Source organism: Aulonocara stuartgranti (genome assembly GCF_965226115.1).
Source record: "Aulonocara stuartgranti genome assembly, chromosome: 23".
NCBI classification, from domain to species: Eukaryota; Metazoa; Chordata; class Actinopteri; order Cichliformes; family Cichlidae; genus Aulonocara; species Aulonocara stuartgranti.
Window position 1 is genome coordinate 50,785,836 of NC_138958.1, and position 24,362 is coordinate 50,810,197.

Genomic DNA, 24,362 nt, shown 5'->3' on the forward strand with positions numbered 1-24,362 from the left:
AATGGGGAAGGGAGGTGATTTAAGTGTGTGCTGGTCTGAGTGTTTCACAAACTGCTGATCTACTGAGAGTTTCCCACACAGCCACCAGAACAGAGTGAAAGAGAGAATCTCCAGTGAGCAGCAGTTCTCTGGGAGAAAACGTCTCGTTGATGCCAGAGGTGAGAGGAGAAAGGCCAGGCTGCTTTGAGATGACAGGAAGGCAACAATGACTCACATAATTTCACAGCTGAGCAGAAGAGCGTCTGAGTGTAAAATGCTTTGAACCTTGATACAGATGGGCTGCAGCAGCAGGAGGCCACACTGCGAGTCACTCCTAACAACAGCAATCTAAAGCTACAGTTCAAACAGGTCCACCTAAGCTGGATATTAGAAGACTAGAAAACGTCGTCTGGTCTGATGAGTCTTGATCTCTGCTGTAATATTCAGAAGGTAGAATCAGAACAGCTCCCTCTCCTGGTGGTGTAACGTGTGGGGGATATTTCCTTGGCACACTTTGAGCCCCTCGAGCATCGTTTAAACTGAACGACCTGCCCGAGTGTGTTTGCTGACCACGCCCATTCATCTTTTCACGGTTTCTTCCAGCAGGATTATGCACAATAACCCTCAAACTGGAGTTCACTGGACTCAAACGGCCTCCACAGTCACCACCAGTCTCAGCTCGCTAAACTGGAACAGGAGGGTGTGCAGCCAACAAATCTACAGCAACTGTGTGATGCTGTCATGTGAATATGAATCTAAATCTTTGTTTCCAGCACCTTACAGGACAGTTAAAGCAGCTCTGAAAGCAAAAAAGGGGGTCCAACAAAGTGTCAGGTGAGTATATTCCACCCAAACTTGTCAGTTGAGAACACTTTAACCCCCCCATCTTACCACTTTTACAATGTTGCTGCTCATGTGTTTCTTTAGTGCCACTAAACAGGAGCGCAGAGATGATGAGGAGAGCGTCGGTAAGCCAATGTCAAAAGCTTTATTGTCAAAGCGTTACACAGATATTTATATATGTATATATAAAAAGAGAAGAAATCACATTTTCAATCAACCTGCAGGCAAATGTGACCCATTACAGCTGATTCACCTTTAAAACAAAAACAAATTACGGCTGAAATCGACACTAGAACAAAGCTCGATGCTCCATTTCTCATCGTGACCTCTTGGATTCTCGTATTCGTCGTTAAATCTCCTTTTAGTGCGATTCTCAGGAAGGAAGGCTGCCCTAACATCGTGCAGCTGAACCAGGCAAAGAAACGAGGAACTAAAACAAAGTGTTCGAGCTCTGACTCGACTGTGCCCGTGGTCACGTCGGTACAGTTACACTCGCCATGCAGCTTCTGAACTACGCTCAGGAATACGGCGCTAAGCTTGAACTACCAGAATCAAAGTGTTAGAGTTCGGCTACAACTAGAAAACTTTCAGCAGCTCTGAAAAAGCAAACACTTCAGTGACAGCAGGGACGCGGATACATTTTCATGTTTTATTACTTTGTGAAGCATAAAGGGCCATAAACACCGCTGACCCACGACACAGTGGAAAGCTTCATTTAAAGTGAGGTACAGATAATACACGGTGTTACATAAGGGACCCTTTGGTTAAAGTGGAGGCCAATGAGTGCTGGGCTCAAGGTTAGCAATACTGAAACTGAGAGGGGGGGGGGGGGCACAAAAAACTAAAAAAAGCTCATAAATACAAAGTTGGTCTTCGGAGGAGGAAGTGATATTTCTCTGTCTGCTGGGTGAGGTGTAAAGGGCAATGTGGGCGTGACCTTTAAACAGTCACATGGGCTTTTGGCTGAAAGCCATCAGGCCTCTTTTGTTTTCAGCCTTAACTGGAGGAGGTGTGCCCGAAAGCGTTGGCCCCGTGGCCTGACGAGCTCCTGTTCTCTACAAGGGTACGTGGCTGAAGAGGTAGGACACCGACTCGCCGTTGTGGGTTCTCCTGATGGCCTCCGCCAGGATCATGGAGATGTCGATGACCTGCAGGAAATAACGAGTTTGTAACGTGAGATAGAAAGTAGCACAAATCACATCTGCTGCAAGCCTCCTCCAGCCTTGCTCTTCTTCTTCTTCTTTTTGTTGCGCGGCAGCCGTGGCTGGCCACCCTGTTTCTACAACTGTTTGTGTATAAAACCTTTTTGTTGAACACATTTTAACAATGCTCTGGCCAGTGTTCGTCTAGTGAGCACAGGCTGACCGATCACCGTTTACCCCAACATGCTGGGTGTGAAGCACTCACAACAATTTACTCTGGAGGAGGCTGGAAAGTTTCCTGAAAGGAGCCTGATACGAGTCGATGAGTCACTGATGACAGCGATGCTGAGGGGAGTTGTTGAGCATTTGCAGACCTTTGCAGGTCAGAGGAGGCTTGGAGAGAGCAGTGGAGGAGAAAGACAGTAAGAAAGAGATGATGAAAATATGTAGAATGGTCATAGGAAAGAAAGAAAGAAAAATTAAAACCAACTTAACATCCATTTTTGTAAAGCTACATTTTTGTGTTTTAATTCTCAGGAATCTGGAAGTTTCTAACAGAATTAAAGAAAACCGACTTACAACAGCAACATTTCCCTGAAGGACAGAAACTGCAGACAAACAAAAGCTCAACCTGATGCCAAGTGTTTACCTCAGCAGCTGTCAGCTAAGAACCAGGCCTGTAAAGCTGAACAGGTCATACCACTGGATGTCACTGTTGTATTATGATCTTACACTGTGGTTCTACTCAAAAGCTGAGCATTTGTAACCACAGCAGAACTACATGAGGGAGTTTGAGGACCTTCAGCTGCAGTTTTACACCTAATTAGCCAAATGTAGTTCCTGGAAATCCAAACAGGATCCACACTATCCACCGCTGCAGGTCTGGACACCTTTATCACTGCCAAAGTGGTAAACTGGTAGAATAAGCTGCTGCACTGCTGTAGCCAGTGACGATCCCAACCAACCGAACATCAGTCGGTTGAGTTCTGTGCACCATCTCATCTAAAGACGGCAGCTGTTGTGTATACCTGTATTTTCGGGCAGGCCTTCATCTTCTCCTCCTGCGGGATGGTGTTGGTCACCACCACAGCCTCGAACGGGGCGCTGTTGATGCGAGATATGGCCGGCCCTGAGAATATGCCGTGCGTGAGGATGGCGTAGACCTTCACAGCTCCAGCATCGATTAGCCTAAAAGTGGAACAATTACCAAAAAAAGTCACTACATTTATACATAAAACGAGCCAAAGACAAAACCATCTAAGTGACACCGACTTGTCGGCAGCGTGGCAGATGGTCCCGCAGGTGTCGGCCATGTCGTCCACCAGGATGGCCACGCGGTCCTTGACGTCACCGACCAGCACCATGCGGTCCACCTCGTTGGCCTTCTTCCTCTCTTTGTGGATGAGAGCGAAGTCCACATTCAGACGGTCCGCGATGGACGTCACGCTGAGCGGGGGACAGGAAAGAGGAGGGACATGCACAGACTCAACCCTTAATTGCTTCTCAAACAAGTCGACTACAAAGCTGTGACTGAAATCCCCGCAGTGCGCCCTCGTTTCTCTACAGGATGACATCAAATAACTTCCAAAATGGCAAGCAGTTGGCAAACTAAGCAGATGATAATCACCGAGGTTCTGCTGATCTCTCCTAATGTCACTGTGAAAAGACTTGGAGCTAAAGCTTGAATCAGCACATCAGCCATCTGCAGCACCAGCAGACCCTGAAGTACGTTCACTTTCCCCCTACACTAAACATTGAAGTATATTTTCTACACTCAATACAAACGAATGGCCAAACAGATGGGGGGGGGGGGTCAGTGCAGTCTGTGTGTTCTTGATATGACCAGGTGCACGGCCACTTTCAGGACCTTTGATGTGGTCGGAGTCCAGTGTTGGGAAGGTTACTTTTAAAATGTATTCCATTACAGATTACAGAATACATGCCCCAAAATGTATTCTGTAACGTATTCTGTTACGTTACTCAATGACAGTAACGTATTCTGAATACTTTGGATTTCTTAATATATTATCATGCTTTTTACAACTACGTGAATGTACTATTGCTGTGTGATTTATTACTATTACTGAAGGTCCGCGACTCCAAACTGTAGTAAAGGGACCTCTGACTAATACGGCGGGGTCCCTGTCGGCTCGTAGCCGAAAAATAGCTTTACTTTGTTGTGTGGGTCAACTTTTCTGGCGAGAGACAGAGAGAGGCGTTGAAAGGCTGCTCCAACGGAACTTATTGTTTCGGAGGAAAACAGGAACACGGTGTACAGTCGAGTCTTAACAGCTTACTTACAACTGGGCTCGTCAGGCTCTCTTCTTGGCTGCAGTGGTTATTATTATATTTACATGCTTCCAGCTCCTGTTTCTGCTCGATGACAACTCGTACCTTTCCACTCCCCTTTTTCTCCCTCCTCGCTCACAGACACATAACGTGTATGGCAGTCCATTCTCCCTGCAGCACGGACTACACTGCCCATGATGCTACATTCTTTAGAGCTATGCTTGTAGCATTCTGCCTGTTAGCTTAGCACAACAACAACAACGAAAAGGCGCTCTCTCACCCAGGAAACACACAGTCGCAGAGAGAGAGAGAGCGTAGCCCTGTAACCATGGCAACCGTAACGCTGCCGCCTGGAACAGCAGAACGTAGCTGTCAAACAAAACCCAAACAGTCCTGACCCGCGACAAAATGAAACAGGAAAGTACTGCCCTGTAATCCATTTATTTCAACAAAGTAACTGTACTCTGAATACCACCTTTTTAAACGGTAACTGTAACGGAATACAGTTACTCATATTTTGTATTTTAAATACGTAACGGCGGTACATGTATTCCGTTACTCCCCAACACTGTCGGAGTCACATCCCTCAGAGTTTTGTCTTAGCCACCGCAGCACGATGCTACCTCCATCATGCTTTACCAGTCATGCACCAATCAGATGACACTGGGCAGGTGATAAAATATAATGTGACACATAAGAGCCTTTTGTCTGTTTTTTATTGCCTCTTTTCCACCAAAATAGACCCAACCGACTATTTCAGTTGTTTTCCATTAGTACCACTTCAATGTGGGTGGAGTTGTTATAGCAACGTGGCCGGGATGTCCTGTGATGTCATTTTATGTGACACAAACACAATGGGGCACATCGAGGTGATGGTACACCTGCTGCTAAACAGATGGTAAACATCTGCACCTTGTCGTTGGTTAGTGTGGAATAATTTTCCTCGTCCAATCGGTGGCCTGCAGTCTGCTGACGTCACGTCTTAAATGCTACCACCTAATAATGGGAAACCCTAAAAACAGAGATGAGCCAAGTCAAGCAGCTGCTGGTGGAAAAGAAGCTTTTTACTAAGGGGGAGCTCCAGTCCAGCTTTTATGGCCTTTACTCCCCCAGCGTCGCTGTTTGGCCAGCGGCCCTTACTCCCCTTCAGGAACCTTCCATGAGGCATCATTCTTTTGCAGTGATCCCATAACGTGTGCTCAACACACTCCTGCCTCAGCTCTGTGGGTCATTCCTTCAAGCTCATGATGTGGTTTTTGCTCAGTCACCATCAGCACTGAGGCTTTACAGACACGTCGTTGCTGAGGGCGAGCAACACAGCCCCAAAATGACATCACAACACTCACACAGAAAAAAGAAACACTGAACCGTGTTGTATCGGCGACTGCAGCTCGCAGACGGCAGCATTTATTAGAGCAAACACGACTTTTCCAATGAGCCGCTGCCACTGACGACACGCTGTTTAATTTAAAGAGTAAATCTACTGCTGCGAGGTGCCAGCAGCTGCAGCACAGTAACACAACTGCAGTGACATAGCATAAAATGAGCCTGCACGAGACAGTCTCACACTAGAATTGAAACTGAAAACATTTTTCTACCTGGGATCTTCGTGTTGGGTCGAGCGCTTTAAGGAGTTGCTTAAAGCCCTCCTTTACCATCACATCAGTAACTTTCATCCACAGCTCGAGGGAAAGGACACGCAACGCATTGCTATATCGCTGATAACGCAATATAATGATACAATTGCGTACAGTCAGATATGGCACAGCCTTGCACGTCACACTCTTGCGCACCCAAAGCTGGACTCCAGTCATGATCCAGAAACCTCTCAAAGACGCTTAGGAGACACAGGCATGATGGGACATGAAGTTTGAATTTGAAGACGGCACAAATAAATAAAAACAGTGGTCACAGTTCACTGCATACAGTCCGTCTGCAGCTTATTAGCATTTCACATCATGCAGAGATACGTGGTGCTCCTTAACCCCGCTATCTCGTGTCGCTGCGGCTTACCGTTTGGCTCCTCCTGCATCTGGAGACACGATGATACAGTTCTTCCACTCAGGAATGTGTTCTTTGATCCACTGCAGGACGGCGGGCTCGGCGTACAGGTTGTCCACAGCAATGTCGAAGAAGCCCTTAAAAACCGGACCAGAGTAAAACGACAATTAGCTCTTTATGCATGCAAACACAACACGTGTAGCACAAATAGAACTGGATCAAAGCATACATTCACCTTCAAATCACTCTAAGAAACTGTTGCTGTGAAACTGGCAGCTTCGTATGAAGCTAGCAGCAGTATTAGGTCCATCTACAAGCACCTGTGCAGCCGTGTGTGAGACTTAGAGGTGCTAACAGGCAGATTTGATGGTCTTTATGTGGCGATTTCTCAGTCTGTACGTCAAGTTTGGCAGTAAGAGGTGGAAACACTGGTGCACCAACCTGGATCTGTGACGCGTGGAGGTCCATGGTGATGATGTGGTCCGCACCAGCCACCGACAACATGTTAGCCACCAGTTTGGCTGATATGGGTGCTCGGCTCTGAGGAAGCATTGAGACACAGTCGTTGGAGGCAAGTATGCACGGGTAAATACGCCGAAAGGACTTTCCCCCTCCTATATGGTGACCATACTGTTTGTATAATCATTTTATGTTGACTCGCAGCACCTTTGAACATTTGTGCTGATGTTAATCAGCCGGCTTTCATTTTCACACATTTTATTTACAAAAATGAAACTAAAGCTATAAAAGCTCCAGCAACCCAAATAAAACCCCTCCCTTGTTTTGCTACAAAGTTCAAAGTTTGTGTGTTGTGATTGTCAGCTGCTGAAGGCACACGTAGACGGCTCCGTCCTTGTCAGAGTCCTTGCTTTGGGGGTCACCCCAGCAATGTAGGTCTGGCTGCCGCTCGGGGCCTGTGCTGTTTAGCTGCTGCGTCTACTCGAGAGACGCGTCAGGGCTTGTTGACAGAACACTCGAATACGTGTTCATGACGGTGGAGCGGCGCTTAGGCCGGTGATTAGACTAAATGTGGCGCTTGGATATTCATGATGGCTAGATGCTCACTGCACCAGGATAAAGTGAGCAGCTGTGAGTGGAGTCTGAAGTACGTGAGATAAAAAGATTTGAGCTGTCAGGAGGACGTTCATTATTCACCTGAAACACATTACAGCTCTGTAGGAAGTTAGACCTGTTTTCTCCATCCATCTATTTCCTTCCACTTATTTATCGTGGAGGTGGGCGGCCTCAGGGATCCAGCTTTTTCAGCCTTGATCAAATTTAACTTAAAAATAATAATAATAATAATAATAATAATAATAATCTAGCACAAAATGAGCTTGTTGTTCAGAATGAATGTGGTAAATATGGCTATTATATCCTGTAGTGCAAAAGTCACAGCTCGCAGATTTGTTGTCGCTCGTGCAAACAGAACAGAAATACAACATATAGGACAAAAACTGAGTTTGCACAATTCTAATGAGCTTGAAAGTCAATATTTGCCTTTGTATTTCAACACAGCCTGAACTCAAGGCCGGCTGTCTTGTCATATCTGTCAGTAGTATGTGACTGATCCCCCCCATCACTGCTGCCACTGATTTTCAGTCCAGTTCTTGTGTAATCTGACACCATCAGCCTCTTCTCCTGTTGCCCTTCTTTAAGAACAGTAACCTGACAGCCACCAACACATGCACTATATTGGACAATATATGTACTACAAATCCCAGCGACAGCTTGGCTGTTTGTGTTGTGAAATGTGAACCGGGTTAAGTTTGTATAGCGTTTCCAAATGAACAGAATCTGGCAGGAAGCCTGAAATCGGCACGTTTTTAAAGTAGAATCTTTATCTGGTGTAAACGAGGATGAGGTAAGAAAGTGTTCACAGAGCTTTGACCCTCACGTGCTACGATGAGACTTTATTAGATAAGTGGAGCTCGGCGCACACGCAGGCAGAGTGAAGGTGGAAAGCAAGGAGGAGTCAGACAGGACGCTAATTCGCTGGATCAGAACCTCTGCAGGTGCTAATTAGTTGAAAACCGCGTCCATCTCGCTGCTTCGTGCAGACGTGATTCTCCACACTCATCACACCAACAACTGTGGCAACACAAGATAATGATTTACAAGATCAGCAGCTTGAGCCGGTTTCTGACACGTCAGTCTGCCTGCAAACCGACGCCGCTGCTGACCTTGAGGGATTTCTTATTAAAACGTCAGTGCGATTAAGTTAATGCGTCAACCTGCCAGAGGGGAAGCAGAAACGTTCTCCGAGGACCTGTTTGGTCTCGTTCTTGAGATTTTGAAATCTGCATTTTAACGTCTCCTACAAAGACAGATTTTCACTCATTACCCAGCAGCCTCCACTCGAGCCGGCGCCCACAGGACCATTTATGTTTGTATAAGCTCACAGCTGCACTGCAGCCTGTGACTAAATGCCAGTTTACAGTAGGGCTGGGCCATATTATACCGTTCACGGTAATACCGGTATAATGTTAGGCAACGATAGGAAAATGAAATATCGCGATAGAATGGGAGTAAAACGCGCATGCGCAGTGCCTTTGTTTTCATACGCACATGGCCGATTGTTGAGTGAAACAGATGAACCAGAATTGGTTTGTAAAAATGGTGCAACTTCAGTGATGTGGAACTGGTTTGGTGTTTGTCCGTCAGATACAGACAAAGCACATTTTTTTGCAGAACATGCAAGCGGCCGTCGTTATTGTCGTATTTGTCGGACTAAGATGCTCTTAAATCTGGGAGTAATCTGGGTCCTAAACTCCGTATGCTTCATGTCAAACAACACTGCAGCATCACTAAGAGTTAAAAACTGTCTAAATTCTTTCATCTTTAATAAAACGATCAGCATTGCTGCTTTACCAGGTGTAACTATAAAGTTTAACTTCCAGGCATCCATGAAAACAAAAGTTATTACATTTAATGGAGTTAGAAGTTAGCAGGAAGCTAGCGGAAGTTAGCTCGCTAGTTTCGCTAGTTACCTAAGCATGATATAGCATGTTCTGACTGAGAGATTTCTGAAAAAAATCAAACGTACAGCTCTGCTATCACTTCCAACATAAATGAAGACAGGAAACTAAACAGCAGTGATGTTTGTAGGGTTACTGAAGTTGGGCTAGCTGGTATATAATGATGTGCTACGTGACCGCTAGCGACACAGCTATGTTAGCATAACATAAACAGTGAAGCTGGAGGACGAACACTAACACTTTTCCACTTATAAAAGTTAACGTGAAGGTTCTTCATGGTTAGAGACAAATGCAATCGCATGGCAGGATGCTGTAAACGGACCAAACTTCAGTCAGGAGAACAACTGAGATAATCCATCCACAATACGAGGTTAGTCATTAATATACTGCAGCAACATGGGAATAGAGCAGCTGCCAGAGAATTCAACATTAATGAATCAATGGTACAGAAGTGGAGGAAGCAAGAAGAATGAGTTTAATAAAGTTTGATTTATCTGACTGCTTTGTTTCGCTTAATGTGCCTTATAATCCCGTGCACCTTATGGTCCGAAAAATGCGTACTGCACACTGCAGTTTAATGTTGCAAAGCACCTCTTTTTAACTTCAGTGGATATTATACATGGTTATGCTCAGGATATGTCAGCCCATTTCTACTGGAAATGCCTTTTGGTTAAACTTTCAGCAAGGAATTTGCATTTGCACTGTTACATTTTTATAAAGCTTTAATGTACATAAAAACCAGCTTCTTGTTTAAGTGAAAATAAATGGAAGGTTGTCTTTTTGCGCTAGTAATGTTGTGGAGTTGTATTTTGTCTCGCATCAATTATATCATCAGTTATATCGTTATCGCAAATTTTCAAATATATATCGTGATAAATATTTTTGGCCATATCGCCCTGCTCTAGTTTACAGGATTAAAGTCATATAAATATATATGTGGCTCGCAGGAACAAGCAGAGGTGACGTTTGTACTTTTGGTTCTGAACTCTTTCTGGTGTTAGGGTTTCAGAGTGGTGAGGCGTTTACCTTGTCCTTCTTGTCCTGTCGGGCGTAGGGGAAGCAGGGGATGACAGCAGTGACACGGGATGACGAGGCGATCTTGCAGGCGTTTATCATGATTAGCAGTTCCATTAGGTTGTCGTTAATTTCCCCACAGCCGCTCTGAATGATGTACACGTCTTCACCACGCACACTTTCCCCAATTTCCACACTGTATAACAAAAATGTAGGCAAAAGAATATATTTTACATCCACACAGACACACGACCCTGTGATCTTTGAGTAAAACGACCAAAGAAACCCACAAGACTGAAGAGACAATGAGACATTTGACAAAACGACCAAAACCACACGTAAACAGACAATTCAACCAATGTGGTACAAGACCACAGAGACACAACAAAAGCCACAAAGACTTTAAATGACCACAAAAAAAGAGAGATGAGAAACAAGCTTTAGAGTTTCTAAAGACGCAGAACGTATCCTCAGAGTTACCAAAGAGACTCAAAGCAAAACAGTCAAAAAGATTCAAAGTCACCAAAAAGACTCAAAATGACGCAAAAAGGAAAAAACGCATAAAGAAAACCCACAGCGTAAAAACACTTCCAAAGAGATACAAGTCAGAGGCACAAGACCACAAAGAGAAACTAAACAACACTAAAAAGCCACAAAGAGACTTTAAAAGACTCGAGACAGAATATAGCCTCAAAACAAGCCCAAAAATCTCCAAAAGGCCAAAGATGCAAAATTACCAGAGACATAAACTGAGCACAAAGACAGAAACATAACTTTGGTGTCTTGTTGCTTAAATCCAGGTAAAAGAAAAACTCAAGGATGGATCAGTCAAAACAACAACAACAAAAAAGCACTCGACCACTTTATATTATAAATCTGATATTAAAACTACAGGATTCTGTGATGCTCAGAAAATCCCCAACAATACATTTACCTTTATATTGACACTCACACAAACTGCACTGTGGGACACTGCAGGTTTTAGTGTTAAAGGCCAAGTCTGGGCTGAGTCCCTCTGCTCAGGTTGAACATGTGAAGCTGACACTGTGTGTGTGTGTGTGTGTGTGTGTGTGTGTGTGTGTGTGTGTGTGTGTGTGTGTGTGTGTGTGTGACATTCCTCTGTGGGAGATGACCAAGTCCCGTCAACCTCAGTCATGTGATCACTGCACGCACAGCTATGCAGAGGGAGAATCACGATTAGACAAACAGTTAATAGAACTTAATTACATCAGCAGAGGCTGTGCAAACACTGATACTGTATATCGCTCCAAGTCTGCAAAGTTAGTCCACTAATAGCCTCAAATTCTCCCTTTATCCTCCATGTCTGGGTCTTTCAACTCCATCAGCTTGAGCTGAGTAACAGAGTATTTTCCCCAGCCTGATCATCAAGGGAAAAAGAGCACAAATAAAAAGTCTCCATGCCGTTTTATTCCCAGGGATTTACGCTCTTGTTTTTGTCACAAAGTGAAGTCTTAGTCAGAAGATTTGAGAAGAGCTGCCATCGCCTCCCTTTATTGTGAGAGGATGAGAAAATAATCTTTGTTTTGTGTCGCACAAACAGCTGCGTTCCCAGGAGAGCAAACACGCCGCAGATAATCAAGAGTTTCCCTGGATTTTTGTTTTTTAAAAGCTGTGAATGGAAAAAGGATCCAGACACCTTTAAGAGAGACTGCAGATGACCAAACAACAGATGCAGTCGAGTGCATCACACAAGGAAATCCTCTCTGAGTAACCCCCCCAGCAATGAAATAGTCACTGCAGCCCCCCCCAAAAAAAAAATCAAGACACTACATTTCTCGTGTTACTCCATCCAAAAGAAGCCCAGCAGCTCCATATGTGCTGAATTTGAAGCTGCTGGGGGCTGAGAGCTCGGGGTCAGCACAAGCATGCAAACATGAAACCAAAAGGTCATCATCCCGCAGGAGAGTTCAGACAGGCTGCACACATTCAAGTCCACAAGCAGTAAAAGTAATAAAAGCCCCGTGGAAAGCTGAAAGTTATTAAACAAGGGTCGACGCATGCGTGTGGGCACTGGATAAACTAATGGTGAGCTCGGTATTGTGGATATAAGCTCAAATTAAGCGCATGTGACACAACCAGTGGACAGTTAACCATCTTCCCTCATACACAGAGGCAGCAGAAACAAGCTGTGCTCTTATTTAACATGTAACGTATCTCTGTGGCTGCTGTGGACTTTTTAAATGTATGCTAATGCCTTCAGATGCCTTTAGCTATATTTCGGTCTATGAAGTTAGCAAGCTAACTCAAGAGTGTGTTAAAATGACAGCGGGGTAAACCAGCATCCATTATCGGACGTAGTTGACCCCCGCACACCAGCGCACTTTAACCGAGACAACGACGAGCGAGGCTTGAATCAGTTATACCGTAATAACCACAATTTAACTTAAATTATTTAACAGCAGTAACAGCCTGTTCCCTTCTCAACAGTAGCGTTTTCCTAGCTAACAGAAAATCCCTTTAAATGGCTACAAAGCCGAGTTTGATAAGACACGAGCTCGTTGTGGAGTTTGCGACGCAGATACAAAATACGGCATTAAGTGTTACGTGACGCTGGTTTACACCTGTTGTTTTGAACGCACGCAAGACAGGTGAACAGAGCATTTTAAGTAATAAAACAAGTCCTCAATGATAAGGATAGCGCAGGTGTCCGATAAAGGACGCCCCAACTTTAGCAAGCTAACCTGCTATGTTTACATGTGGTTAGCTAGTCACGTGTAGACGTGAATAGTAAACTATTGTTAGCCAGAAGCTAACCCTCCCACATGGGGACACCGAGCCAAAGCACTGAGGGCAAAAAGAGAAGACAAACCCGTTACGCGTTAATGTCAAGATAACTAGCATAGTCTGCAAATCCCAAATATACTCACCATGTCTCCTGGTTGCTGAATTTCTTCGTTATCACTTTCCCCAGCTCCAGTCCCAGCCGATCCGCCACTTTCTGGGACAGGTCGTGGTGGGAGCTCCCGCTAAAAAGCACGATGTTAGGCATGTCCAAAAACCTGGAGCTGCTTGTTCGAGAAAAAGAAAAATGAAGAAAGGTATAAAAGACACGAGGTGTCCCCGCTTTAAGGGTGCTTTGGGGGGAAGAGAAGGGGGAAGAAATGAAGCTTAAGGTTGGAGAGTGAGCATCGCACCGCTGCTGGGACCGTCGGCGGAGAGGAAATACGAGCTCAGCGTTTACACGGTGAGGGGAAGTGCCTGCCCCTCATTGGACGGCAGAGCTGTCCACTTATGAATGAAGAACGTTATCTCAAGACATCTTTCAAATCGATCTTTTTATTGGCTTACACTGTCCCAGGTTACCCCATGTCTGCTCAGATTTCACCGTGTAGCATGTGACTTTATTACCTTATAAATTAACTCCTTAATATATTGATACTATAATCAGAATCAACATTTTATTGCACAACAAATATATATGCTTTCCCATTTAGTGCACATTAAGCAATCTTAAACTTTTATTCTATTAAAATAAATATATATATATATATATATATATATATATATATATATATACTCATTTCCATTTAGTTTGTCGAGAGCATCGTAGTGTAAAATGCCCCAGCTTTTATGCTGTTTTAATGTGCCAAACTAATTGTTAAATATTCTTATGAATTAATAACTACACAGCTATTATTCATTCCAAGAGAAACAAGCTTTCCTTTTTAAATTCGCTGTTAATTATTAATACCCGAAAGCCTTTCCTCATGCTATTCTCATTAAGGCTCAATCCATCTAAAATCCTCACATCTTTCCAACATTTTCCACTCGACGAGCCCAGATTTACCCAAATATAGTGTGGTTCAACGTTTGAACAAACATAATTGCTGTGAAATTGTAGTTTTATATATGAAATACTTTTCTAGATTATTTATTTTGAAAAATTGTCCATCCAACTCCTTTACCTTTCTTTTTTCTTTTTTTGACTTAAAATCTGAGCCAATGTTTGAAAACGACACTGGCGTCAGACACTATTAAAGATAAAAGCCTGGAATTCTCACTGGTGTTTGTGGGATGTGTAACGTGGGACAGATACGTTGAAAAATAGCTGAGTATGAAATATTTTTAAACATTCAAGCTGTCCTGTAAAGTCACACCTATTAAAACATACCAATAAAAATTAAAATAAAAAAACTAGTGATAATTTTGAATGGTATATCGTTGCAATTCACAAGCATGCAAAATGAAGCATATAGAATATTTTTAAGAAAATATTTTATCACAAAAGTGAATAAAGTTATATTTTCACTCAACTTTCATGCTGGATTGAGCAAATATGACAACCCTTACCAGAAAAACAAAAATATCAGTATATAGTTGAATCCAAATAGAACAGAATTCTGGAAATGGTAACCATTTTAATAAATAATATTGTTAAATGTTTGCATATTCATATTGAGTTTTGAGAGCTACTCTACCTACTGTTGTTGGACTTACACTGCCCTGGAGGAATCCAATATTTCACGTAAAGTTTTTAAACAATAGTAAAAGCTATTAAAGGTCAACAAGTGCAAATAAAAAAAATATTGTACATAAAAGTAAATATGTCAAAATCGATCTATCAGCAGTGATTAGATCGATCTGAACTTTGCAGTATTAAAGTTTTAGGCAAACCAGAGATGGAGCAGAAACCGCGTGATGATTTGAGACGACTGACGAGCTTTTATTCCTGTGACCCCGTACGTCATTTTGCTTCTAAGCTATATACAGAAATGCAATCAGATGAATGCCAGATTTCTTATTTATCAGCGTTTTTGATCTTTCAAACTTTGACGTTTAAATCATGTTCTAGACTAAATGTTTGACCACAGCTGATAGTGACTGCTTGGCCTTTGCCCAAATGCAGCCTGCACACTTGTGACACTGGGTTTTGTAATTCGATTTACTACTCAGAGAGAAGTCATCTGAGACTTTATGCCTCTCGTGGTGCTCTTTCTTGCCGTCACGTGGTGGCCAGCTAATTTTTCAGCTCAAGAAAGAGCATGACTCCACTGTCTGCAGATACCCTGAAACCCCTGAAACCAATACTACTGATTATTTTGGATTGATTTGCACTATCACAGACTGAGTAATCATTTCAGTTGTGTGATCAAAGAACATCATCAGCTAGAACGTGACCAGACACCAATGATTGTATTGATTAGGTCCAGAATCCTGGTCACTGAGGTCAAAACCTCACGAGGTAGCAACAAGTTACCCCAATGCTGTCAATGATGACAAACCAATAACACGACTGGAGCCGCTCGTATTTTTCAGAAATATATTTTATAGATGATGTCAGAGATGAAATGTCCAAAGCGTAGGTCCCAAAGAAAGATAACATTTTTCATCAATAGAGACAAACAACAAACAAAAAATAACTTTTTTAATCCATTTACATGTAAACCAAGAATTGCTCTTGAGCCACAGTGGTTATATATATGTATAGAACTGGCCGAGGTGGGTGTGACAATCAAACGACGATGCCCTTTTCCCCCCCAAACCTTTTTCTCAACTGATTTCTCCAGTGCCCGTTTAGAAATCTTTGAAAGAGGAACATTCTTTGGGAGCGTCTTTAAGGTCTGAATGTAGCAGAGGTTTGGCAAAGCACGTTTCTCTCAAACACAGTTCATACAAGTCGTAAGTGCTTGAAATCACTTATCCAATAAGAATGATATTAAATGTTTCTCAGTGGAGTCATTTGGACAAAGTCCTTTGAATTGTTTGCCCACCAGAGAGGAAGAAAAAAAAAACATCCCTCCTGGAGCTCTTGGGAGCTGCCAAGGGAGGTTTTTTTTTTTGTTTTATGTTTTTTTTAAATATATAAGTCCTCCAGTGTTCTTCTTCTATTGTGCAAATACACTTTTTGTTACACAGACAAGCAGGCATGCTGACTCACAAACCATGCAAAGAGTTAAAGTTTGGCGCGAGCAGACAGCAAAAAAAGAAAGAGTAGTAAAAAATCTACAACTTAAGCAAGTAACAAGTGGAATGTTTGGTTAGAGATGAAAAATATCAACTTAACCGCAAATCTTACAAGTTTAGAAAATTATATCAACTCAAATTTAGACATTTCTTTCCTCTGGCCTGTCCTACTGCTCATCCACGTCTATTATTCTGCTGTAAGTGGACCAGTTTTGGTTGTAGACAGCTGGGCCTTCTCTGGCTAGAGTTGGCCTGATAAGGGATTTTTAAGACAGATACCAATATTTTTTTTTTTAATGTATATATTTTGAGATATCGGCTGATATTTTTTTCCTTTTAAAAAACCAAAAGAAATTTCCCTAAAATTTGTTAAGTGTACTTATTTATTTACTTGTCTAAGCTCTGCCCGACTGTGCTGGGATTAGAAAACTCAGCCTTTTCTGGCCATAGCCTGACTGATAAAGGATTTTTAAGACTGATACCAACATTTGGTGATCTGAAAATCCGATATTGTGATATACCAATATACGTTTTTCTTTTGGACAAACAAAAAAATTTACCCTAATTTTTTTGGGGGGGTGTACTTACTTATTTATGCTCTGCCCAACTATGCTCAAACCAGCTGGTTGTCTTTGTGGCGCTGCATAGTGGCCTCTGGTGGACACACTATGTAATGTCAACACTCATAACTTGGTGAAGGGTGTTTCTCTTCTTTATTTTTTAAAATTCTCATTTATTGGCTGTTATAAATGCCATTACCAATAGTATGGCAAATAATTATGGTTGAAGTTTTGATAAATCAATTGGGGTTCAAAAAAAATGGGACTCACCTTGTGATGCTCAAAGACATAAAAGATATTTTAAAAACTCAGCAACGTGTCCTCCAAAAATCAAACGTCTTCATGGATAATTTATGTATAATTTATTTCTACTGACTAGATCCGCTAGCCAAAAGAAGTATGCAGATAGTATTAAAGCTCATATTGGGTTCGTTTAGTGTCAGGACAGCCACTGAACATGAAATCAGCTAAAAAGAAGTTGTTGATTTTTGATTGTGAACTCCTGTCAATCCTGTCATATTTGCAACAGTAAAGTGTTAACACCCGTGGAACGTAAGCCCCTGTTTATTAGTTTTAATCATTTCCTAAACTGTAACATCCAAAACCTCAAAAAGTTGCCATTTTATACAGAAATGGGTCAGAACAGAAACTCAGATCTCCCGAGTCTCCACTGACAAAAATAGCGAGGGCAAAAATACATCCGCATTACCATCTGCAATATGGCATCTAAGCCTAATCACAGTTAGATGGTGGATGTATTTTGGTGGAAAGAAAATAGCTTCTACATGTAGCTCCTCACAGCAAGATTTGTGGATATTTTTGTATAAGTGGGTCATCTTTTTTCCTCTTTTTGAGCAGCACAAGGAAACTTCTTTTTAGTCCCATTATATTCAAAAGCCACAGGAATGTCTACAGCTGATATCATCAACAATGGGCAACTCGCACCGGAGCAATCCGACTGGATAAATCACTACAGGCCAGAGGAAAAACACGCTCATTTGATTTGGGGGATGAAAAGTCCCTTTAAAAATAAACATGACAGTCGTCTTTAATCAGGTGTTTAACAAAGCAGTTGACAGATGGGGGCTCATTCGAATGTATTCGATCTACTCTTCGTGTCAGGTCAGTTCAAAGCAGGAAAAGGAAGAAGGAAACACCGACGTCACGGACATGATAGTGCCACACATGCTTAGAGAAGGACTTTGAAATGATTGGCTGATGTTTTCCATCCCGAGCTGCTTGAAAAACAAAAAGAAAGAAATCCTTTCGTTGACATAGGTGTCCCCTTCTTTTCTTTTCCCACCACAGAAAACTCAGCTAGCTACATAAGGTGGCCTCTAAACGTCGTTTTGTTTGTTTTTTGGGTGTTATCACAGTTGAAAGGTAAGCGCATGTCGCACATGCACCAGAGGAAATGTTAGGCAACAAAGTGATCAAATGTCTTGACTCTGTAGGTGTTTAAAAAGTCAACCGCGGTGCCGCGTAGCGACCACTGGAAAACAGTGCAGTCGATGACGAGTTAAATATGCTGCTTTTTCAAAGTTCATGGAGTAACATCTTACACCATACTGCTTTTCTTTTTTTGCTCACAATATCATAGCTGTCATTAGTTTAGAGTACATTTATAAATTTTTCCATATACAAATCTCCTATAAACAGTACATGTTATAAATACATCATTGATGAAAATGCAGAAAGGCTTCAGGGAGCCGTAGAAAGAAAGAAAGAAAGAGTTGCTCCTTAGTTCTGATAAATACAAGAAAGAAAGAACAACAGTACTAAGGACGTGAATGGCAGCCCTATAACTATTCAGAAAACGGATAAAAACACAGAACAAAATCTATGGATGAAAAAGTTAGAAAAATAATTTTATACAGTAAAAAGTAAAAAAAAAGAAAAAAGGAGTGGACACGCTTACCAAACACACTTCTGACGTTGCAGAATTGACAAGTTGATGCGAAAATCATACATGTAAAATACAAACAAAGACAATACTCGATTACTGCCTCTCAAAATATATTCAATTCAATATACATGGCTGATGTTTAGCTCACAATAGTAACCAAGGTAGTTGCCAACCGGCAAAGCATGGGCTCGGCACACACCTGATCTGTGAAGGAGTAAATCAGTAAACATTGAACTGGGTATTGGGCGCCTTGTCTTAAAGGGCCAATACGTGAAATGTTTGTCGGCTTGCCATCTAAGTGGAGTTAAGTGCTGCTGTAAATCCAAACTCATGCTTTGGCTTTCTCTTGCTTGGCTTTCTCTTTTGGATAACATTCAAAATATCTTGCAGGTAAAAAGAAACAAAGAAAAAAAACATGTCTGGCCTCTCTGCTCAAATGCATGCGTTTTACAAAGCGACGACTTCGATTAAAGGGAAGCTACATTAAAGGCTAAACCTTTTCTAATTCCTTCTTTGAAGGTCTCCATGTTTGCACCTTTAATTTTTTTCCTCTACTGAAGCTGGCAACTACCTTTACAAAGCGCTTTCATTTCCTTCTTTCTTTTCTTCCTTTTTTACAGAAAAATAGATCCATCCAAAAAAAAAAAAAAGTAAAGTAACTCTTCAAGAGAGGCCGTGAGAGACATAAATGCTGTCTTCGTCACGTTCCAAGTAAACATGCTGAAAGATTGTTTGCTATATTTTTCATCACCCCCCCCCCCACAAGAAAGGACTTGAAACTCTCCTCCGTCTCCCGCACCCTCGGGCCGATTCCTCGGCGAGAAAAATCTTAAGGCAATCTTTTCCTGAACAATCGTGAAATCCAGCGGACCCTCACCAAGGCACTCCTCTAACTCGTCAACCTTCGACAACAGGCTGGTCCGGCGAGGCGACGGAGTCTCACCGTTAAAATCTTTGTAAAAGCCTACTCAAACTTCGGCCCAACCAAAGTCCACAGTGAACACATTTAGTAAAATTATCTTCTCGGTTGCCATGATGCCCCCCCCCCATTTCTTTAGGGAGGGAAAATAGTCAAGAAAAAAAGAAAACAAATCCCCGCGCTTGCCTCTTGACAGCTGGGGACGTCTGCTGTCCCCGTGTCCGTACTGGATGTGGTCAGAGGGCAGCCGCGTAAAGCACCGTATTTTCTGCACAGAAGTGTCATCGCACCTTTCGGTGACGAGATCTGATCTCGCCCCTGCCCTCTCCCGATCGCTCCGCTCCAAATACGCTCGCCCGCTGCCGTGATCACTTGATCAGCCGCCGAGGGCTAACATGGGGGTGCGAAGACTGACAGATAAAACGTCTCTGAGCGAGCGCTTGCCGGTATGTTTAAACAAGTTTTTTCCAGTTCAGTCCTCCTCTGTCTTCTGATTGGCTCCCTACTCTTGAGGCTGAGCCCACCCCCTCTCCCTCGTTTTTTTTGGCCGAGGGGCCGCCAATCAAGGTGACTGACGTGGTGAGTGGGGTTATTGGGGACTAAATGAAGGGATCAGTCGAGACTCTTTGCTGCTCAAAGAGGCGTTCTCCGGAGAGGTCAATGGTAACGCGGTGACACCCTCACGTTTTCGTCCACTACAGCGGCTCCTCCTCTTCCATGGGCTCCTCCTCAGACCTGCTGAGGAGATATAACACAGAAATATTAATACTAGACCTCAAGCTGTCATTAACAAAATGCCTCCTCAACTTTACCAGCACCATCGAGGACTGAAAGAATGGGAATCCAGTGTGGAAAGATAAAACTGCAATTCTTCTAGCGGCCACTTGGGGTTTGCTCCAAAAGTGAGTCAATCCCCATCAACTCTCATGTTAAAATAACTCTACAACTCTAAAGCAGAAAAAACATGTTGGCAGCTGGCAACAAAAACAGTTTTGGTCTCGATAGCTTATTTGCTATTTCCTGACACCTACACACAGGGTCTTTTTTACTGATATAGAGGCATTTAAAGGTTTTTAAGACTAAAGGCCATGACACACCAAGCACATTGCAAACTGTCCCCCAACTCCCTCAAAAAACCCACGAAATTCCAAATGTTTGGATGCAAATTTGTTGTGTAACGTATGTACACACACTGACATTCGTCCTCATAGATTGCACTGTGAAAAAGACTTGACTCAACATCAAGCAACGATGAGCAGGTCCTGATGTTTTACAGTTAAAGTTGTGTCACGATCGCTTTCACGTATGTTTCATGATGTCAGTGAAGCAGTTTGAACTCAGAGCCAGTTGACCCAAAACAATGTCCAACTGTGCGTCTGATAGTGAATATTGATTGATATTAAATAGTATTAGTATTCCTACTACTATTATTAAAATAGTATTGTTTTACTATATGATTGTATATTCATTGTATATTCAGTACGAGTGCGTTTTGAGCTGAGTGTGTGTTTGGTGTGTACGGCTACATTAAAAATAGGTCATAAACTTTACACATCTGGTGTGTAAAGGCCTTTAAAGTTTGCATGATTGATCGCGTCTCTGACCTGAAGTGGTCGATGTGGCGGCTGTTCGCTGCATGGTACGTCAGCTAATTTAACTTCGTAAACTGGACCTCTGGACTGTGTTTGTGCCTTTTGGATCACATTTAATGCTATTTTCTGACAAATAGCACACATTGCTTCTTGTAATTGCACTAACAGGACGTTACTCAGCACTTGTTAGCGGGTAGATCTACACCCATGCATCTAAATCTCTCCTTCAAGCCATTCAAACAAAGGGTAGCATCAGGAAAAAGTTCCTCTCTGCTTTCACCTTATATACTTTTTTTCTTCTTTTGTGCAGATGATTTCAGCCATTTTAGCATCCTGAAGTCAGTTATTTAAATATTAAATGACATTAATTTAAGACCTTAGCAAGAGTGAAAGGGCAGATTTACAAGATGCTAGTGAGGGCTGCTGTGGTTTGGAGATGATGCCCCTGACAAAAACACAGGAAGCTGAGTTGATGCTTAGATGTTCAGAACAGAGAAGATTCATGGATGTAGTAAAGGAGCACATGTTGGTTGGTGTGACGGAGGAGGATGTGGGGGACAGGGTGAGGTGGATCCACTACGGTACAAGAAGTAGAAAATGTTCTTGTTGGCTCTTTGTTTAGGTTGCTTTATAAATGACCTTTGACCCTATCTAAAGACAAACAAAGTCACTATGATTTCATCTATGTTATCTCTTTAAAGGCTTTAAAGTTGTAAATATAGTCCAGGGAGTATATTTACAAAATATACGTGCAGTTGATCAGTATATGCAGAAGTTGTTCAGTAAACGAATGAATCTTTGAGTTATTCGGAGGTTTTATTGGAGGTTTCCATCAGGATTAAATATATTTAACAACACGTTACTCCGACTGCAGACTTGATGTCAACGACAGAAAGTAGTGACTTTACTGTTGCCGGGTTTAAAGGTTATATAAAGTGTATAACTACTCTTAAGTCAAGACTATTGCTCTTAACACTGTGTTTACTTGTGGTTTTGGATCCTTACCTTTGCTCCATGGCATTAGAGTTGGCCACAGAGAGAGAGGCCATGGCGCTGACGGCCTCAGCCTCCTCCGAGTCTCCCCGTTTGGCTTCCAGCAAAGAAAGCCCCAGCCGCGGCGAGTAGCGCTGCACCGAGCGCCAGTACTTACCTGAGAAGACGGAGCAGATAAAAGACAGGAGGGAGAAAAAACAACAAACGCAGAGGAAGTGAATAAAAGTAAAGCATTAAGAGGGCTGACCTTAAATATATGAAGCTCACACGAAAATGAACCAGAGAGAATCTTAAAAAGTAAAAATAGATATTCTCTAATAAAAATGTTGCAGACTTTATTTTGTCACAGAGAAATGACATGTTGAGTGTTACTCAGCTTGCCTTTCACGTACTACTTCCATGAAGGCTAAACCCTTTGGATTGTTTATGAAGCTACAGATACAGATTAGGTTTCTAATAAACTCTGTCCCTGTGGGTATCGGTGTTATGAGTCGGTGCTCCTGCAACGGTCAACTCACTGTGAGTCTCCAAGACTTTCTCCAGAGAGCGAACAGCGTTGGGGTTTGGCCTCTGCTCGAGGACAGCCTTGGGCAGTGGGTCCAGCTGCATGGGACAAAAACACAGAGAAAACACAAACATGAGCGTGCAACAGCTTCAACAGGATGACCTGCCAGCCTTTTTTAATGAATCTCAGCCGCTCCAGGACAGCGACGTCTATCGACTGCCCCGGAGTTTAAGTGTGGATCAACAAATAAATACAATAATAATATAAAGACTATTTTATAAATAAATAATATAAATACAATAAATATATCTAAAAAAATCTAATAAATAACAATAACTATTTAAGAAAACAACCAGAAAGAAATGAACCAGTAAAATATTGCTGCCCGGCCTCAGAATCCTTGTTGACCCTGTGGTGACATTTGAAAGTTCTGTCAGTGTTTCCCGACCTTTCGGAGCCGTTCCACATATTCCACATATTCCACATATTCCACATGAGAAAAATCCCACAGCACACCACCAAACAAATTTCACAAAAAGCATATTGATCATTTTTCTCTGGGCACCAGGCTCTGTTAGCTTTTTTGCTTTCTTTTGAACACTGCTCTACGACTCCCCCCTCGGGCACTACGACTACTTTGTCGTTTCAAATATTTATCGATTGCTATTACGTACTGCGCTGCCTCACTCACAGCATGACTATTGTGTCATTTCTTCTTCGTCTTCTGTTTCACTGGCACTCGGCAACCTATTTAATTAGAGCAGGTAGTTGTACTGCCCTCTAGTGGAAGAGACTGTAATTGTTCTGCCCGTTACTCACGCCGGTCATTACTGATCAGGTGGAAGCAGATAATCTTCCACGGCACACCTGATCATTTCTCGCAGTACAGTGGTTGGGAAACGCTGTTCCAGGTGACTTTCTTCTTGAGTCATCGCACTCATCCCTCCTTGAGCCTGGTTATTTTCGAGGTTTCTTCCTGTTAAAAGGATGTTTTTCATCCCCACTGTCACCAAAGCGCTTACTCATATTACTATAGGCTCTTTACCTTACAGCAAAACGTGCCTTGAGGCAATCTGCTGTTGAGATTTGATGCTATATAAATAAAATTAACCTGAATTGTTGTGTGTCCACGCTGCATGCCCGGTTTTGTGACGACTTTAGTCTTCACGGCTGGAGAGTAAAATGGAGTCGACTCACACTATTAAAACTGGCTATTTTAGCTCCACCCCTTTAAGCCAAACTTCTTCTTATTAGCTAAAACTTGCATACGTTTTGAGAACATACAGAGCCGAGATGTGTTTACTTAATCACTAACTTCTCCATTTCTTCTCATGTCCACTTCCAGTCAGTTATCATGTGTAAGATGAGCAGGAACAAAGGAGCGTGGTCCGAGTCCTGCTTCGACCGGTCTTTGTTTCTAACGTCGACCCTTTGAGACGTCCTTTTATTAGGATTCCAGCCTTGCGTGCTTTCAGAGTGACCTCCTTACCTCCTGGCCGAGCAGGGCGGCCACGCAGGCCTCGGAGGCATCACAGATGGCGGTGAGGTCGTGACCTCCCTCTAGAGCCAGGACCACACGGCCTCCGGCGAGGGTCATCAGCTGCCTTGTCAGATAACCGAAACCTGAAGAGAGTTTACAGGAAGGAGGTGAATGCACTTAAATGTATCTGAATGCCTTCCACAGCTGCTGAAGTTCGTTAACATTTTAGCGCTCTG

At 42.6% G+C, this 24,362-nt stretch overlaps 2 protein-coding genes across 4 annotated transcripts in view; both read right to left on the reverse strand.

Annotated features, from left to right (window-relative positions):
* Positions 1-953: 953 nt before the first annotated feature.
* LOC309701349 (ribose-phosphate pyrophosphokinase 2-like) lies at positions 954-13,481 on the reverse strand. The gene is made up of 7 exons (XM_082525478.1): positions 13,135-13,481; positions 10,259-10,442; positions 6,696-6,794; positions 6,267-6,391; positions 3,237-3,410; positions 2,993-3,152; positions 954-1,970 (listed from the first exon to the last, which is right to left on the reverse strand). The coding sequence occupies exons 1-7, from the start codon at positions 13,254-13,256 to the stop codon at positions 1,878-1,880; spliced, it is 957 nt and encodes a 318-aa protein (XP_082381604.1). The 5' UTR covers positions 13,257-13,481; the 3' UTR covers positions 954-1,877.
* A 2,032-nt stretch (positions 13,482-15,513) lies between these two features.
* The window catches only part of LOC309701486 (histone deacetylase 4-like), an 85,072-nt gene continuing 76,223 nt past the window's right edge, over positions 15,514-24,362 (reverse strand). For all 3 annotated transcript variants that reach the window (XM_082525724.1, XM_082525722.1, XM_082525723.1), the window contains 4 exons: positions 24,136-24,269; positions 22,660-22,744; positions 22,154-22,298; positions 15,514-20,294 (listed from right to left, as the gene is read on the reverse strand). In XM_082525724.1, coding sequence (XP_082381850.1) covers positions 20,252-20,294; positions 22,154-22,298; positions 22,660-22,744; positions 24,136-24,269 — 407 coding nt within the window. In that variant the 3' untranslated portion in view covers positions 15,514-20,251. The remainder of the gene's footprint in view (positions 20,295-22,153; positions 22,299-22,659; positions 22,745-24,135; positions 24,270-24,362) is intronic.

Coding starts and splice junctions, on each gene's coding strand:
- LOC309701349 (XM_082525478.1), bottom strand. CDS start 13,256: ATGCCTAACATCGTGCTTTTTAGCGGGAGCTCCCACCACGACCTGTCC. Junction 3,411..6,266: donor GATGCAGGAGGAGCCAAACG/GTAAGCCGCAGC, acceptor TCCCCCGCTCAG/CGTGACGTCCATCGCGGACC. Junction 1,971..2,992: donor AGGCCTGCCCGAAAATACAG/GTATACACAACA, acceptor TATTTCCTGCAG/GTCATCGACATCTCCATGAT.